At 39.4% G+C, this 18561-nt stretch overlaps 2 protein-coding genes and 1 long non-coding RNA gene across 3 annotated transcripts; 1 reads left to right on the plus strand and 2 right to left on the minus strand.

Annotated features, from left to right (window-relative positions):
- Positions 1–620: 620 nt before the first annotated feature.
- Positions 621–1693, minus strand: LOC103323827 (putative glutathione S-transferase). The gene is made up of 2 exons (XM_008225848.2): positions 1340–1693; positions 621–1161 (listed from the first exon to the last, which is right to left on the minus strand). Exons 1-2 carry the CDS (start codon positions 1649–1651, stop codon positions 802–804), a joined length of 672 nt encoding a protein of 223 aa, XP_008224070.2. The 5' UTR covers positions 1652–1693; the 3' UTR covers positions 621–801.
- Positions 1694–9962: 8269 nt separating this feature from the next.
- LOC148920006 (uncharacterized) lies at positions 9963–11395 on the plus strand. Its single transcript, XR_016124629.1, has 4 exons — positions 9963–10192; positions 10675–10836; positions 10945–11032; positions 11171–11395. It is a non-coding gene; the product is annotated as an uncharacterized LOC148920006 (long non-coding RNA).
- Positions 11396–13832: 2437 nt separating this feature from the next.
- LOC103323828 (NADH dehydrogenase [ubiquinone] 1 alpha subcomplex subunit 13-A) lies at positions 13833–17035 on the minus strand. The gene is made up of 3 exons (XM_008225849.3): positions 16717–17035; positions 14301–14372; positions 13833–14183 (listed from the first exon to the last, which is right to left on the minus strand). The coding sequence occupies exons 1-3, from the start codon at positions 16929–16931 to the stop codon at positions 14039–14041; spliced, it is 432 nt and encodes a 143-aa protein (XP_008224071.1). The 5' UTR covers positions 16932–17035; the 3' UTR covers positions 13833–14038.
- Between the last annotated feature and the right edge of the window lie 1526 nt (positions 17036–18561).

An 18561-nucleotide genomic window follows, 5' to 3' on the forward strand; every position in this document is an offset into this window, starting at 1 on the left:
TTCTGCACTTATGCAATATGCATCATATTGGGGTTTGGCTTTTAAATTGGTTTCTTACGTAAGTGTTATTTTATCAATTTTAAACAATGCTCAGTAGTCATTTCCAGGTTCTTGGCAGGATTTCATCGTCTAAAATTATTCAAAATGGATTGTTGCCAAAAGTTAAAAAGTACTATATTTTCATAAAACATAGAAGAAATGAAGTGAAATTTTTAAGATATATTCGTATTATACATTCGTGTTTTTATGATAATTCATTTTTATGATATAGGTACATATTTTTCAACAATACATTCGTGTTCTATACACGTCTCACCTTTTCTTTAAAAAGCAAACATACAATAGTCGTATTTATTGCTAGCAAATTCAATTCATTTATTTCATAATTGAGAGTCAAGTCTAGGTGCCTCTTTTTTATTCTTATTTTTTTATTTTATTAAAGGAGGTTAGGGTTTAGAGTGTTTTTTTGAAACTCAAAGTAAAAATGGCACTAGAGTGTTTCTTTGGGAGAGAGGGGGTTAGGGTTTTTCTCCCAGTTACCGACTTCTTTGGGCTTTGTATACTGTGAATTAGTTCATGGGTTTAACATGTCAGAAATAATAATTAATTAAGATTCAAGGTGTTTGATAAAGCTTGAAGGTGCTTAAAAGGCAATTTGAAATCACTAAGTTGAAGATAACATAAACTAGGTAATACAAACAAATCCTCCTATCTTTATAAACCACTGCATCTCACGATTATTACTAAAATACCAAGAAGCAACCTAACAAGTTGAAGCACAGACAGAACTCCATGCAAGTGTCACGCAGATGCCAACAAGTTTTCCCTCATCTGCTTATAAACAACCACTAATTTATCACGATCAGGAAGGCTTTCTTTGATTGCAGGCACTTGTTTGAAGTTCTCAGTCCATGCATGCAAGCGGGGAAATACTTGGGCTTCAAACAACTTCACACCAACCACGTCTTCCATGACTCCAAACCAATAAGCAATCACTCCGAAGGCTATGTCCGCTATTCCAATGTTGTCTCCTCCAAAAAACTTCTTATTTCCCAGAGAACCCGCGTGCTTCTCGATGGTTTTCAGCATCTCTAAGCTCTCTTTCTTGAACTTCTCTTGCTCTTCGCCGGTGGTTCTGATGACCATCCAAATTACAGAACCCTGTCCAGAATTAGAGACATTTAAATATCTATGATTAAAAGAAATGAACTTTTTCTGTTCAAGATGGTCTTGCATATAGTGTTTTCCATAGATTGTCAATTTAAACTATATTGACGCGTACATAGAACATATGGCTGAATTACTGTTCATGCTGTATATATAGAGTTGTTGAATGTACCTTATCGTCTGCAAATTTAACCCAGAACCGAGCTATGGCTCTGTCATAAGGGTCAGCAGGCAGCAAGGGTTTTTCTGGCCATGTTTCTTCTATGTATTCGACGATGATCATGGACTCACAGATTGGCCTTTCTCCATGAACAAGCACCGGGATTTTCTTGTGAACTGGGTTGTATTTTAGGAGCTCAGGACTTTTGTTTAGAAGATCTTCTTCTATGTAATCATATGGGATGCCTTTCAGCTTCAAAGCCCATATCACCCTGCAACTAAATGGACTAGGCCATGCTCCATGTAGCTTGATCACCTCAGCCATGTCTGAGACTGAGAGAGAACAATGTGTGTTAGAGGTTGTGTAATTTGGCACACTAAATCATTTTATATATAAGCAGGTGTTTAGCAAATGTAAAAAGAAAATATATTTGAAAATTACGAGTGGTCCAATTTCTTGGTCTGCAAGCTTTACAATTTCGATTTAACTATAAAGGGGTTGAATTCAAATAGCTTGTCATCCATGTACGTAGCTTTTTAAAAAAATATTATTATTTGTGTGCTAATTTCAAATTGCTCTTTCGATGAACCCAACAATTGCACAAAAGTCAAAGTAAACTACAATGGTGGTGATTATTTTATAGCACTTTGATAATGATCATTCATCTTTCCCCAAGGTATTGCTTTTTCAGTTGAATATACATTTATTTATTCAACTTTAACATCTTTATTTATCGAACGGAACAAACGTATGGTGGTTCGGCTCACAGTTTCATTCTTCCAAACCATCAGTTCGACCTAACCCAATCGACATAGCAAAAAGAACTAAATATTTGGAAAGTTCCAGTCATGAGGTTTCGAACTTCTAACATACATAGCTTTTTAGCACTAATATATTTAAGGGGTAAATACTCAAACAAAATTAATATATATATATATATATATAATCCTAACTGTATCTACTTTACTTTCTCACTAACCCTCTCTCTCTCTCTCTCTCTCTCTCTCTCTCAGCCGCCCCACTCATCCACCTTTTATCTATTTTTTATTCTCTCCTCCCTCTTTCTCCTCCTTGCCGCTGCACTTCTTCATCTCCACATCTCTTCTTCTCATTTGCCATCCACTTTAACCCAACAACGAGGATATTTTAGTAATTAGTACCTCTCCTACCTCAATTCCATATGGTTTAGTAAACAACTTCAATAGGAATCCGGAATCTATCTTTCTTCAATCTAACTCTCCCTCAATTCAATTCCTCCTAATCCAATTATGGATTAATAAACATGCCATGAGAGATGAGAGAGGTACGGTTTAGAGTGGGAGAAAGGTAGGGTTACTAAGCTTGGAGTGATATAGGTATTTGATGGCCTTTTAGGCTTAGTTAGATATAAATTTGGATTTAAGGGATTTAGATAACAATTGGGCAAAAAGGTATAAAAAAATTCGGCTTAAAATTTAAAAGTAAATAAATTAAAATAACTAGTTTGATTTGATTTGGACCGGTTTTGATAAGGTAAAATCGAGATTGGAACAAGTCCAATTTGGTCTTCTGTCTAAGTTTGACTTTTTTGGTGAAACCGATTTTTCATTTCAGTTTGGTTCAGTCCTGCAGTTTTTTTACCCACATTTTTTTTTGGTCAAATCGGATAAACCGAACTTCATTTGTAATAGGAGAGAAACCAAAACAAGAGTCTCTCAAAGTACCAAACTTGCCAGAAAATAATCACTCAACACAGACATCATTACAAAGGAAACAATAATAAAACACCTAACACAACACAAGGATTGCTTCCAAAGAACCAATTGCAGAGTGAGAGACAACAAGACAACCTCAAGCTTAGAGCACTTCCACTGGTGCTTATTTGTCAAGGCAAAAGGGAGTCTAAGCTTAGAACAAGTCCTCCAGCAATGAAACACAGCCCGAGGAAAAATGGGCCTCATTTACCCAGGCCAACCCAAAGACAAGATGATGTTAGCGACCAATTTAAATACATAAAAAAGGAAAAAACACCAAACAAATTTGAATTTTTTTTCTATAAATACTTAGCCATGTTCTTCACTTTCCACACCAAAACTCCATACAAATTCCTCTCCTCATATCTCATGTGAATAGTGCTTTCCTTGACTTGCCATAGCAATAGATGGAAAAGAAAAGGATCGGGTAGTCACTATTCACATGAATAGTGTACGCCCTTCCTTGCCATGGCACCATTGGTGGAAGTGCTCTTAGAGAAGTCAGAGTCATCCAAGACCAACACACAACATTAGGCACTTGTAGGCGGGCAAAGAGACCATAGTTGTTGAGAACGTGCATAAGAGAGGTGGGGGGTATGATATCTAGACTTCTAGGCTCAACCTCGATGGTGGCTCAGCTGCTTAATGATCTGAGTCTTGGTTTCTAGACCTACGTGTCCAAGTCCATGTGAAGTGATTAAAGTTGTGGTGATATTTGCAAATTTTGGTGAGAATGGGTACATGCACCATCGTCCTTTCGGATGTTACCATTGATGTTGTCCACAAGTTCCTTTGACTTCGATTCAAAACAAACACAAGTGAGACCCAGCTCCACTGCACACAAAAAAAGAAAATCCTCAAAGCCGTATTAGCTTCGGCCATGATCTCTGGCTCGGCCGAGAAAGGAACAGCCACGACGCCCACAAATGCTTCCCGCGCATTACGAATAATAATACCAACACCAGCTCGGCAAGAAGGAGAGTGCCAAGCCTTATCAATATTAACCTTTAAGTTTGGAGAAATTGGAGCAGACCATAGGTGCATTGGAGTGGTTTCCTCATGTCTAGTAAATCTATTCCTTGTCAAGTCGAAAATCACATTAAGTTAATGAGTTGGGAGGTGATGGATTGAATGGTGAGGATTGGGTTAGGGGCACATCATAAAAAATGGCTATGTTCCTTGCTTTCCAAATAGCCCACCTTCCTCTCAATTAAATAAAGACTACTGTGCAAAGGACCCACTAGTGTAGAGTTTTGGAGAATTTACTCCCTCAAGCAAGGTCTTGGGCTCGAGTCCTAGCATCCGTGTAGTGTTTGTGAGTTTAGTATGCTATCGCTCCTCTCAATAGGAAATGCCCTTTAAAAACAAAACAAATTAAAGACTACCATATCCGAAACATAAATAATAATAAAATAAAAACAAATACTAAAATGTACTAGTGGAAGTTGTTGCGTTTTTATTTAACTCTGTGGTATATCCAACATATCGGTGTATTGTTTTATCAAGAAACCGATAAATTTAAAAACAAAATAGAATATGATTCTTTTATTCATACTAGAAACCCTGAAATAGGAAATTAAACAAAAGGAGCTACCGACCCTTTCTTGTCCCCGAGTTGATGATGATATAAACCTTCATAAAACACACAGAACCAAAACAAGTTAGAGCACACAAAAATCTTTTGCAAGTCTCACTGAGATGCCAGCAATTTTTCCCTGCCACGCTTAAAGAGGACTAGCATTTTATCATGATTAGGAAGGTTTTCTTTGATTGCAGGCACTTCTTTGAAGTTCTTAGTCCAAGCATGCAAGTAAGGGAATGCATGGGCTTCAGCTTCACCCCAGCCACGACTTCAATGACTTCACTCCAATGACCAATGCATCCTAAGGCTATGTTGGTACCATAATTGACCGAGCAACTAGCTAGGCTAGATCATCCATGTGCCATGCTTTGAGAGGTCATCACCTTTGCCAAAGAAGCATTACCACAAGTCACAACTCTAAGCAAAGCAAGAAGAGTCTCACATCGAAAAACTATAAGAAGTGAAGACTCCCCCTTACTCATAAGAGGAGACCACTCTCCACTTAAGAGGGGATCCCTGGGCTGGACTTTATATTTAATCATGGGCTTCTCCCTTCTTATCTTTATATTTGGGTCCAACCTCATGTACAAATGTAAACATACATTATTATAATGAGAACATACTTCTCTGTGGACATAGCCCATTCATTAATGGTGAACTACGTATATCTCATCTTCTGTATATTTATCGTTTGCCCTAATCTTTACACACATGCTAAAGGTCCTCACCTTTACCCATCATCTACCATCCCATCTCTATCTAAGTTGACCACCCCAAAAAGAGCATCAACAATTTGGCGTCATCTATGGAAACCGACACAAGAAGCCTTTGTCGATTCTCATTCCTTCAGTGCCTTTTCAGCACCCTTTCAATCATCGCCTTTTAGCTTATCGTTTAGCACCATATATGCCGAAGCCACCATGGGGTTTCAAGGAACTAATATGCCGAAGACATATATCTACTGAAGCAACCTTCCTTTAAATCACTTTGAAGAGTCTCAATCTGGGGGTGGCCTAGTATTCTAAATGCAAACCTTATTTCACCTTCGGTAGCCTCATGCCTAGCCTGGCCTAAGCCCATCCTAGCCTCCTTGCCAAAAGGCAAGGCTCGTGTCGAAGAGATGAATGCTCATAAGCTGCTCAAGAGGCTTTCTGCCTTCGGTACCCCCATGCCTAAGGCACATCGTCTATGCCTTCGGCACCCCCATGCCTAGCCACATTACCTTGCAACATGCAAGCTTTGTGTCGCTTCGACATCCCTTTGCCTTCGGCACTCCCATGCCTAGGCACATTGTCATGAGACATGCAAGCTTTGTGCCTTCAGCATCCCCTTTGCCTTTGGCACCCCCGTGTCTAGCCACATTGTCTTGCAACATGCAAGCTTTGTGTCATCTTCGGCATCCTTTCACCTTTGGCACCCCCGTGCCTAGTCACATCGTCCTGTGACATGAAAGCTTTCTGTCGCCTTAGGCACCCCTGTGTCTAGCCACACCTGCCTTGAGACATGCAAGCTTTGTGTTGCCTTCGGCACCCTCTTGCCTAGCTACATAGCCTTGCAACATGCAAACTTTATGTCTTCGGCATCCCCTTCACCTTTGGCACTCTCATGCCTAGCCTGGCCTAAGCCCATCCTAAGCCCATCTAGACCTCCTTGCCGAACGGCAAGGCTCGTGCCGAAGAGATGAAGGCTCATAAGTAGCTCCAAAGGCTTTGTGCCTTCGATACCCATGCCTGGCCACATAGTCTTACGACATGCAAGCTTTGTGTTACCTTCGGCACCCTCCAACACTAGGGAGCTTCATGAAGACCTCTTTCCACGAACCAAAGTTTGTCACTAAATAATGAACGAAGCCAGGTCATTCTTGGACGTTGCCTACATTCTCTGAAGAAAATAAAGCACTTTTCAGTGCTGACTAGTCTTTTGGGATTAGTAGTCAAAGCAACGGCTGGAGCATCATTTTCAAGATACTCCAAGTCTGCATTTCCCAGCTCCGGGAAGTACCACTACAACCAAATTTGGATTATCCAGACAGGACCACATACATTTTGATTAAATAGGCATATTGTAATATGATAGAGGCAATGATAGAGCGAGGCTAACATGAAAGGGGCCGTTGCGGACCCATCTCGTTGTGAAGAGCCTCTGCAGATGCATATATTCAATCTTCACACCTTAATCAACATAAGGGAAAATAAACTTGTTCAGCCAGAAAAGTAAGAACATCATGTGTTCTTGATCCCAGTCAGCCATACCGTGGTACGTCATCACAAAACTAGAATAGGTTCTCAGCCGCATAATTTCGGATTTACTAGCCCTTATCGGGTCTTCAATCTTTCAATTCTTCATTTCACACGCCCCTATAACGTCGATGTCGGGACCCTGTGGTCTGAAGCCAAAAAGGCCGCCATGTCCGAATGGTGGGAGTCATAGGCACAGGACCAAAAGCAAAAGTGTTAGAGGTATTGTCCTAGAAGCAGAGAGCAGCACTATCAACGAAGTCAAATCAATTTGGTGTTTTGACAGTAGGATGGCATGAAAAATCCCATTATGCATCCAATTGTCTTTAAACAAGGGCATCATATCATCTACCTAGCTAGCCCAAGGAAGAAAATCCCCAGGAAGAGGCACATTGGGGTTTGAGCCCAACCACTCCAGATTTGCTTCCCAAGACCCTCAATCGATATCCTCCAAGCCGTAAGAAAATGGAGCTCGAACTAAGAGAGTATCCGAAGCTAGCAAATTTTAGGGCTTAGCTTGATAATAATGAGGACCCAAAACTGGAGTTTTGTAGGGACCCCTCAGCGTCAATGGAAAAGGAGAATAAAGCCTTGCCGAGCTAGCCAATTGTTCTTGGGCAAGATCAGCCTGAAATTCAAAAGCATGCTTCGTTGCCTCTTCTTCCGAAATCCAACCAGGAACTTTAGTGGAAGCCTTGGTAGTTTTTGTTCGTTTAGGAGCCATGACAAGGTTCTTGGAAAAAATGAAAGGTAGCGGCAGTGGAAGAAGAAGAAGAGAGTCTGGGTGATGGTCTTTTCAGAAAAAAGAAGTTCGAAAAATAAGAAGCTGGGAAGTTTTCTTTTGACAGGCCAAATTAATTGCCAGACATAGGAAGACAGTTGTTGACTTGCTGCCACTAATATGGTGCGTATCTTTCAAAAAATTATTTTCTTCACGATTTGACATATCTATAAAGAAGCTAGAGGGTCTAATTTTGATAGACTTGACCCAAGCCCATCAAAACTAGGGGGCAATGTTTGTACCCAGTTTTGGTAAATGGACCAAAAATGGTCTAAAGGGTTAAAAGAATATTTTAAAGATAAAGCCAGGCCCATTAACATTTGTCTTTTCTTAAAAGATCATCCTTTTCCTAATGGGCCTTTTTGAATAAATCAATAAGAATGCCAAAATTGTAAAAAATCAGACCCTTGTTTCGCACTACAAGTTAAAAACTCGGTAAACGTGTTTTCTAGGCCCACATGGAAGGCTGAAGGGGATTATCACATTTAATAACGACTTGACCTTCTTCTCTCCCAGCAAGAAAACAAGTCGTACTAAGCCTCCAAAACCAGAAAAAGATCAAATTGCCAGCCAGTTCTTCAAGTACAAAGGGGTCAAATCAAGAAAGCTTCATAAAGAAAACTGACGGCTCTTGACAGAAGCCTACCATAATTCCCTCTATGAACTGGTTAATATCAACAAACCAATAGCTGACCTTGAACCACAAGCCAAAGGTCTTGTCGCAATTTCCATCATTGCAAGCTCATTCTGCCTCTATAAATAAAGAAGGTCTACTTCAAAAGAAATGGACTCTCTCTCCAAAATCAGACGTAACGTCTCAAAAAAAAAAAAAACTTGAAAACTCTTAAGACAACAATTCGCCTACTCTTTTTAGATAACCAGTCGACAACTCTTGCGTTTATCTCTCGTAGCTTTGCCATATTCATGGTATGATTTTCTTTTAAAAGTAATCTGTTTCAATTGTTGTAATCGCTTAACTGGATTGAGAAATCTCCAGTCTCTCTTTTCTTGCTTTGTAATTTGGATTTAAAGATAATTGATGGACTAATTAAAGAAGGTCTCTGTTATTGAGTTCACCCTCAGGTTAAGTATAAGTTGCAGAAAAATCATCTTAAATAAGTTCACTTAATTACCTAAAAATGAATTATGGACTATTTTAATACATAAAATCAAATTCTCACCTTCATTCCTTTATAAAAGTCCAAAAGAACCAACATTCAGGCCTGAAAGGGAATAGAGGCCCAAATGAAACAGTGAAAACAAGAGGGATAGGAAGTTGAGTTGGGCCGAATCATACCACTGGGCCCTAATTGACTATCAATCTAGCCCGAGGACCATATAGATATTGAAACCAGTTGATAAAACCCAGATAGGGTCTTACTGAACACTAACGTGGTCTCTCTCTCTCTTACTTGTTCAGGTATTGCTCATACTTGTCAGGTTGACATTTGCGAAGGAAAGAATACAGGTTGACCTTTTCTTTTGATAACATTATCTTGTTATTTTCCAAATTTCTACTTGGATATATAAAGCAAAATGTTGCACAGAAGTCTAAAATGTAAATTTAGTGGCGGTCATGCCTTGCATTATATATATTTTTAACTAAATCAGGGTTGATTTAGCTATTTTTCATCATTTTCCTTTTTGTAATAAAGTCTCTGTCGGTATTGTATGACTTTTGAACTAAGGCGATAAAGAAAGAACCGAAGAAGATCATCCCTGCCTCATGGTGTTGAAATTTAATAATCTCTATAAGCTGAAGTACAATGACTCTCAAATCTTATTATAAAACTGACCTGATTTTGTTTTGGATAGGTTGCTTTCAGTGATTAGTAGATATAGTGTGCAGATCCTAGCTAAAAGGGTTGTCCCTGTGTGATGTGATGTTTTTTCATTGACTTTTTTTCCCCCCCTTCTCTCTTTTTCTCTTTCTTTCTTTTATTTTAAAGGGTACTTAAGTCTTGGATATTCAATACCGTTCCTACTATTGGGTGCATCTTATATGTCTCTGTCCTTGGCTGCTGCCAAGGCTGCAGTGATTACCGTGGGTGAAGAGATAGTGACTCTGGGACTGCCATCAGGAATCTGCCTCTGGTTTTTGCCTTCTGGTGCACGAGATATTTTAAGCTTCTTCCTCAAAGCTCATACTTTTGTGGATCCTAGCAGACTTCCAGAGCCGCGGCAATACTATTTTTCAGGATAACAAAGTATAGCCGTGCGGCTATACTAGCCGCCAAGCGCCGATTGGCTATACTATTTATTTTAAAGAAAAAAGGGAGGACCGCCTCGCGGCACGTGTCAATAAAAAAAAACCTAGTATAGCCGCCCGGCCATACTATTTATAACGAAATACAGGGGACCGGCCTAGCGGCTATCGCCCGTTTTGCTACCTGAGAGCTGTAATGGTGGGTACCGTAAAGAGCACCCGATAAATGGAAAACTCGGACTTTGACGAGCCAGAGAAGAAGAGGCCTCATTTAAACTCACTTTCGCTCACCATGGCTCGTAGCTCCACCACTTCTCCACCATAACGTAATCTCTCTCTCTCTCTCTATTTACAGTCTGCTTGGTTACCGACGGAAAAAATGGTTATGATCAAATTTTTTGGTTTAAGAAAAAAGGTGTTTTATTTTTTTAAATTACTGTGATTGATGGGTGATTGGAGTTTGGGCAATTTCTGCATTGGATATGCTTTTGAGAATGTGAAAAATTGTACTACGCTCTGTTTGGTTGTTGAGGAAGTGTAAGAAAAGGGATATAAATTACAGAATTGGAATTTTTGGAGTATAGGGTGTAAGTTAGAGGGTTTCTGTTTATTAATTGTGTAATTGGGGCAGTAAAGCATCATTAATCTCTAAGTTGATGAAGTCACTTCTGAAGTTAGATGCTATTTCATGAAAATGCGTGCAGTTAGATGAGTGCACATTGATAGTACAATGCATTTCAATTTTGATTTGAGATTGGAAGTAGATTGAAATGTATCTGTATTTTGTGTACGTACTATATGTGCCCAGGTCGATTCAGCAGTTCTCCAGTACCAGAACCAGAGACTTCTTCAGCAAATAGACAAACAGAAGCATGATTTGCAAGATGTTGAAGCAAAAATTAAGGAACTAAAGGATAAGCAAGGTTCTTATGATGAAATGCTAATCACAGTGAATCAAATATGGAATCAGGTTCTCTTAAATGTTTGGTTGGGTTTTCTTCCTTTTCATGGTCTCAATTGTGCCCACCAGGATGACATGTAATTTTTCTGATGGTGATTTCTTTATTTTGCTATCCAGTTGGTTGATGGTTTAATTCTTCTTGGACTGTGTGCTGGAAGAAGCCAAAATGCTTTACAAAGTTTAGATGGCGCTGATTATTCTCGTGGTATTTTACAGCACCTGTTGTTTTATGCTACTTCATTTTTTTTCCCTAATTTTTTCTGATGACTAAATCAAAATCTTAGTGTTCATTTTATTTTATTCTTCACATCATATAGATTAGATTGACTGGTGTGCTTTTCAGGTTCAATTCCATCATGTTCTGCAGAGGAGATGTTTCTTTGTAGACTCCTACAAAGAGATTCTATAGAAGCTAATGGCAATGATGAAATTGCTAAATATGTTGAAGAAGCTCTCACTTTGCGTCATACGTCCACTAGGGAGTTGTTAAAACTCTTGGAACATACCATTTATTCTCATAGGGAAAAAACAGAGAGCATAGTCCACACTTTGGATGGAAAGATATGTTCTGAAGGTCAGAGGTTCAATTGTAAATTCATTGTTGTACAAACTAATTTCATACAATAACTTTTTCATTTTTTAACACCTATTTTTGAAGGAGTAAGTGCGTGAGGAATTATGTACTGATTATAGGTTCTTTGTTTATCATCCAGATTATCATCCAGTTACCTAAGATTGATGATGGAGGTTAAAAATCTGCAGGAAGCGATTGATATTCTCACGTGAAGCAGCTAGAGTATGCTGATGTAATTCGGACTTACCTTAGCAGCCAGTCAACAGATCAGTCTGAAATTAGGCGCATTACAGGTTTCTGAGATGGTTATAGTCACAAGCCTTGGTTTTTTATTTGTATATTTAGTAGGAATGTTTAATCCTACACTTGATTACTGACGGCACATATGTAATTTTTTTTTTCTTTTCATTTTTTCCCATTGCAAGAATATTTGAACCTAGGATCTACACTTCAGCCCATCGAACCCATGTCACTTGAGCTAAGGCTCGTGGCAGTACATGTAAAGATTCAGCATCATATTTAAGACCTATAGATTCAGGAACCTTGCTCAATTTCTGGCAGAGAGTAAGTCTCAAAGTTTACCACGATTTGGTGATGCCACCTTTTGATTGTTTGTTGAATATGTAAATTTTCTGTAATTGGTGACAGGTGAGCTGGATGACAGCATGACTGAACTAGAGGAGAGTAGGAGGAAACTAGTGAATCTGAAAATGCAAAAGGATGTTGCATCTGGGATGCATAACCTTACTTCTGGTGCGGTGAATGGAACCCACCTGAAAAATCAACAGAAAGGACAATAAGCTTGCGGGAACTTAGAAATTCAATCGAGGAAACAAAGGTATAGATATGTTGCCAAATCTCCTTTGTACCAGCTCCCATTCTCACTCTTTCTCTGACGTGTTTGAGCATGTTTTGCACATACTAGCATGCTTTGAATGCTTGCCCTTTTTTTTAATTATAAATAGTATAGCTGGGCGGCCATTTTTTAAACAAAATAGTATAGCCGGACGGCTATACAACGGTTTTTTTATATAAAAATAGTAGGCTATACAATTTTTGGCAAGTGACGAAATGGCGCTAGGAGCCAGGCCCGTCCTCTCTATTTTCAAAAATATATCGCATAGCCGAGCGGCTATACTCGGGGTTTTTATATAAGTTGCATTGTTTCATATATGAAAAGTTGTTATTGTTTCATAGAAAGTGGAATATTACAGTTTTTAAGAAAATAGTATAGCCGCGCGGCTATACTGTTTTTCCATAATTGACTACTGCTCTGAAAACGCCATCAATTTTTCTCCAAATGACTACTGCGTTTGACTACGGCTCTATTTTACTCCAAATGGGTTATAACGCCATCAAAGTCAATTTCTTTTTTAGTTGCCCAGACCATTTTCTTTGTAAAATTCTAAAATTTCTTCGCTTGAGCAGCAAAAAGACGGGGCTGGGAAGAAATCTAGGTGGGATAAGAAATTGGTGTAGGGTAGAAAAATCGTGGCTGGGAAGAAATCTGGGTGAGAAATTGGGGCTAGGGAGAAGAAATCTGGGTGGATGGGGAGAAGAAGAAATCGGGATGGAGAGAGAGAGAGAGAGAGAGAGAGAGAGAGAGAGAGAGATTCTTTGTGGAAAGACATTTTACCATGCCAAGTAGGACTTGTCCATGCCATGTCATCAAATTAAGTTGACTGAGATTACAGAAAAGACGGTTTCTGAAATTGGAGGCATAATTAAAGTACAACGATAACAATTTAGCAATGTGAGGGACGAAAAGTAAAGTTGGGGCTTAATCCAGGGACTATTTCTACAATTTAGCCTTAATTTTATTATGAGTAATGCTACACTTACTACATTTTTATCCCACAATTCTATACCACATGATGTGACACGTTCATATTATATGCCACATCAATTAAATGAATGAAGTGTATTTTAATTAAGGCAATTACAAAAACAAATAAGGGAATAAACCATAAAAGAAAAGAAAATATTAAATAATTTTAATTGATGTGGCTGTCCACCTCAACTGCCACATAAGATGGTATAAAGAAATGGTATATAAATGTAGTAAGAGTAGCATTATTCTTTTATTATTGTTTCACATGTACAAGTTATAATAGTTTTGTGTCCAAGATTCCAAAGCCTTGCATGTTTGCGAGCCAGCAACTTTTGCAAGTTCCTCTGCAGATTTCTTGTGATAATAACTTCAATTTTATTTACCTAAAAGAGAAGATTATAACTTCAATTTAACTGGCAACTTTTCTTTTATGTTCAAATTTCATAAACGACTCCTATATAAAAATGTTGAACTAAAATCAATGCTTATAAAATTTGTAACATATGATCAAATAAAGTACCATAGGTGTGGCTTTTTCCAAAGAAAAAACATTCCATCTCAATCCCACAACAAAGTCTTCCTTTGTTCTACCCTCAATCGTAGGTAATGAAGAAGATAATGATATTAAGGGGATGCAAAAAAAAAAAAGTCAATTACTGTTTGTAGTAATAGAAAACTTGTAAAAGAGGTTTTCTGCAGCATTTTTATTTAACAATAACAGGGCTATGACATTGCACCAAAGACAACATGCATAAGTGAACAAACCAAATAGAGCGAACTACAGACATAACTGCAGTTGAAAAATATCACCAAACTTCAGGGCGCAACTCGCCAGTTGCTGGGGGCATCCATCTCCCAGAGTTGTAGACACTCGCACCAACTTTCCAATTAGGCACGTCCTTCATAACTTCGGCCTCATAATCAAGGTACTTTTTCCACTCTTTGACAAATCTAAAGAAGCAGTACAGACAATCATGAGGATCTTTTTACTTTGAATTCAGTAAGATGAATATTACAGGCATGAGACATATGAATGAAAGGGGACAACCAACAGTATAATCTTTTTACCTTTCATCTTCTTCAGCTTGAAGCACCGGGAGTATTGCTCTGCGAGCAGCATACTTTTCAGCCTTAATGGCCCTACATAAAGCAAATTTTTTAAGCATATAATATACCATATAAAGGAAATCCTCAATGAGAACAAAAAGTAGCGTCCCCTTACCCAAATAATAAATTACGTTTTCACATGCACAGGCAAAAACCAAGCAAAAATCAAATGAAATTGCAGAAAATCTCGCTAATATTTGCTTTTACGGTCTACTCAATCACATTCCCACTCAAAAATTGAAGTCAAAGGCATGTAAGAAAACATGTTCAAAAAACATAAAGCAGTAAGTTAGTAACTACAACTGTTCAAATAATCACGAAGGATAATCATACGATCCTATGAGTATACTGAGCTCCTGCCCCTTTATTACTACAAAGTCAGTCAAATGTTTTTACCAATCAAGATGACATAGAAGCTCACTCTATCGTGATCATCCCGAAGAACCATGATCACCATCTCATGACCCCCACGGTAATAATAAATCATACGAGGCACATATCCTCAGCTTACTTTCTCGCTGTTACCCTATGACAGCAACCAATTTGACCAGTGAAGGAAGAGACAAATAATGTGCTTTATACTAGCTTTAAACATTACTCATGGAGAAAGTTTCAGGTTTCCTTCTTCGAAAATAGGTCACATGTCCTAACCTAGAGAAGTAACCTAGCCGAAGGTTTGACTTTGAGGGAAGTTTCCAATAAGCAAGGGTATAGATGCAGCGGAAGCTATTTGGCAAGGAAAGCAGGTGGAAGAACTAACCCAGAACACATGCCCTTTGGCTCCAAAGCTCAAAACTGAGTCCTCAAACGAAATGGTGAAATGAGGGCACAATGATTTCCACCTGGATTACTTAATGCATCAGCCACTAAGCAATTTCAGGGAAATGCAAGTAGTGTATCCGGTATGGAACTCAGGCCAAGTTGGCTCAGTTTTGAAATATAAAAACAAAGCATCCTTATTTGGGTTAAAAAATAAAACCAAGACTGAACTGCATAGTATAGCACAAACTCAATGACCGTGAAACTAATCTTTCATAGTAGGTTTGGTTCTTGGGTCAATAAGAAGTAAAAAGAAAAAAGGCTTTGAACTTTCGACCACCTTCCATCTCATTCTTTAGGACTAAACCAGAGGAGGGAAAACCATCATCTCCCCTTCTTTTATCATTCGAAAACCATGTTTCCCTTTCATATCCATCATTCTCTGAAACCTTAAAATTAGGATTAGCCTTTGTTAAGGAAAAAGTAAAACTAATTTTATACTACCCACCACATGAAAATCTCCCTCTCTCAAAGAAACAAGGGAAAAACTCCCAACTCCTATTCTTCATCTCTATTCAAACACTTGTCATGCAGACATTTTCAACAAGGCCTCCAAGTTTATTCCCTTGGGGTTCATACGACACAGGATCAATCTGTGTTACGATTGCGCTTAGTTAGCACCGCGGTCAGCGTTGCACCAATATGTGTAGATTGGGGAAAGGATAGTCACCGGAGGTGGGATGCTTGTTATGGCACCAATCTGGTGAGTGGTGGGTGAAAGGATGAGGGAGGAGAAAAACGAGCAGACGTCACAAATATATGTGCAGTCGAGGAGAGGGAGAGGAAGATGCAGAAGGAGCATATCCAGCCATTATCCATGTGCCCCCGACTCTACTAATAGAGTGCATACTTTACTACGTGGCGTGGCATCTGGATAAAATAGAACATGCTAAGAAAACCATGGCAAATATGAAATTTGAACTATTTGATACGATATGGAGCACTGGCCCATGTAAAACAGGCTGCAAACTGAGCCCTTCACTAAATATGAATGTCTTCACATCTATTGTTAGTAAGTATCCAACTTTACCATAATAATTGGGCATAACAACCCAAGCTCTCCAAGCATCTGCTTATCTATACCTGAGTTCTTTCCTTTGCCCCATCATTAACAATGCTCTTTTCAATTAACAATATGAGCATCCCGCATATCATTCATTAACTCATATTTTTTCTAAACAATGCAGAAAGTAATAGTTTGCAAGAACTAATGAACCTTTTTTTAATTTTATAAAATCCAAAAATTCATAACAAAGACCATAAATTTTTTTACAAGAATTATAACCCCAAAAATTATAATATAAATATGAAAATTATATTAATTTATTAAAAATACACGAACTTGGTAACAATTGTAAAGCACTTCAATGAAATCGAGAATACCCAAAAGATAATCTGCATTTCTGCAGCTCACTTCAAAGAAATACCAAGAGAACCCTAACAAAGATCACTACCTCTCACTCCCCTACTCGCCCACTCACAGGACCCATCAAATTTTCAACCCTCAATTCACAAAACAATAAAAACCCATACAAAATATAAAATAAAAAGCTCTGACCTTCGGATCTTGTTGCCCTTGCCGACCTCGTACATGCCCCAAGAGAAGGCACCAAAGGCAGCCAAGAAAATAGCCACTGCGCTGGGACCCTTGTTGGGGATCCGACGAGCGTATCGGACCGGAGCGAACCCACCCGGCGGCGGACCGTCCTGGAGAACCGGCATGTCCTTGACGCTCGCCATCCCTGGCTTGTTTCTTATCACTGCCTCTGTCATTTTGGGAGCTTCTTTGAGCTTCTGTGAATCAGGGCCTCAGCTGAGTCTTTGTTGGCACTGTTCGGGGAAAGCTTTCAGGATTGCAGGGGTGGAAACCAAGTGAGGTATTGAGGCAAATTTGGTGGTGAGGGTAAATCTGGAAGACTGAACTTTTGGAGATCAATGAGGATGCGGCACGTGGTGCTCGTGAGTTGATTTTGGTTTGGGTTAGGTCACCTTCAAGTGACGCAAGAGAAGCCCTCTTAAACATGACTCTATTTCTCCTAATCCTAAGCTGGGCATCTTAAACCGTAAAAAGGAGCAGTGGGTTAAAGTCTTCGCTCGCTTTCCAACCACCGAAAAATGGACTTTGAACAAAAGAGGGAGAATACCTTTGCCAGACATAACTACAAACAAGCAACGGATGAGTGCCCTAGCGCGAAATGGAAATCGAAAAAGAAAAGATTTAACGGCTCCTTTGCGGGATGGGAAGCATCCCCCCTCCCCCCTTCAAGTAGACAATTCGAGATCCCCCTTGCTTAATTCACTTAATTAGCATTTTAAATTAGAATTGGAATATTCCCCCACTCGAAAGAGTTCGCTCATCATCCTTTCCCTCGCCAAATACGGGGGACATGTTATCATGTATCCAAATGGAGAAGCGAAAGAAACAGAAGGAATAATAGGATTGAGATTGCCAAAGACCTTATGGGGAAGTCAAAAACAGTAGCAGTTGGGGACGCCTAGTCCATCATACTATAGTGGTCTTACATACAGCTAGTGTCGGCAGGAATGGAAAGAAATCTCGTATATGAAAAATTTTTAGTATATATAGCGGAGTAGCTTTCTTTGTTTGAAGGCTTCAAGTGAGAGAAAGGATAGCATCAAACCATCGCATCACCAAAAGGTGCTCGGGTGTACCTTAGAGCAACGAAACGAAGACTTTCAAGAACAAATATTGGACCGGGAATCAAAAGGGGTAAAGTAAAGTAAAAGCGAATATGGCACGAAAAGGAAATCCGATGTCGGTAAGACTTGATCCAATCGTAGTTCGATTCAAGTCGGTTCGATGAGGGTGACCGCGAAAGTCACCGAATGGGTCAATCTTTTCCTTCGATTTGTCCTAAATTAAAAAAGCGTGGGAGGACATTGCAAATGTCCGAACGGACACGACTTCTTCTAATGCTAAAGACCACCGAAGACACTCGACGAGCATGTCGTGAAAGAAGCCCACTGGCGGGCGTGCTTCAACCGTGTCTCCGGGCACTTGAATGTAGATATCATGAATGCGAGGTGCAGGAGACCAGCCGAGAAACTCGGGCAACCACTCCCTATGTGCCGATCGCTAAGCGCATCCAGGGCCCGGCGCCCGACCGGAGAGGCCTAGCCGATCCGAAGTGCTAATTCGGTTCGGATAGACTTCATTCAAGAACGCCGCCCCTGGAATCAATAAGAAAACAAGTGCAAAGTTTCGGATCGGTGAATAAATCGAAACAAAAGAAGAGAAGTTTTCGCTTGGCGCCTAAAGCGCACTCTGCTCCGCTTCAACAAATGAGAGTTTTTGGAACCGGTGAACCACGCGTGGTTAGATGCACGACGAGGGCTGAGTACTGCTAGCGCTATGCTCTGTAAGGGAAGGAGCCTAAATTGA

Source organism: Prunus mume, linkage group LG2, assembly GCF_029339155.1.
Source record: "Prunus mume cultivar Tortuosa linkage group LG2, ASM2933915v1, whole genome shotgun sequence".
Lineage (NCBI taxonomy): Eukaryota > Viridiplantae > Streptophyta > Magnoliopsida > Rosales > Rosaceae > Prunus > Prunus mume.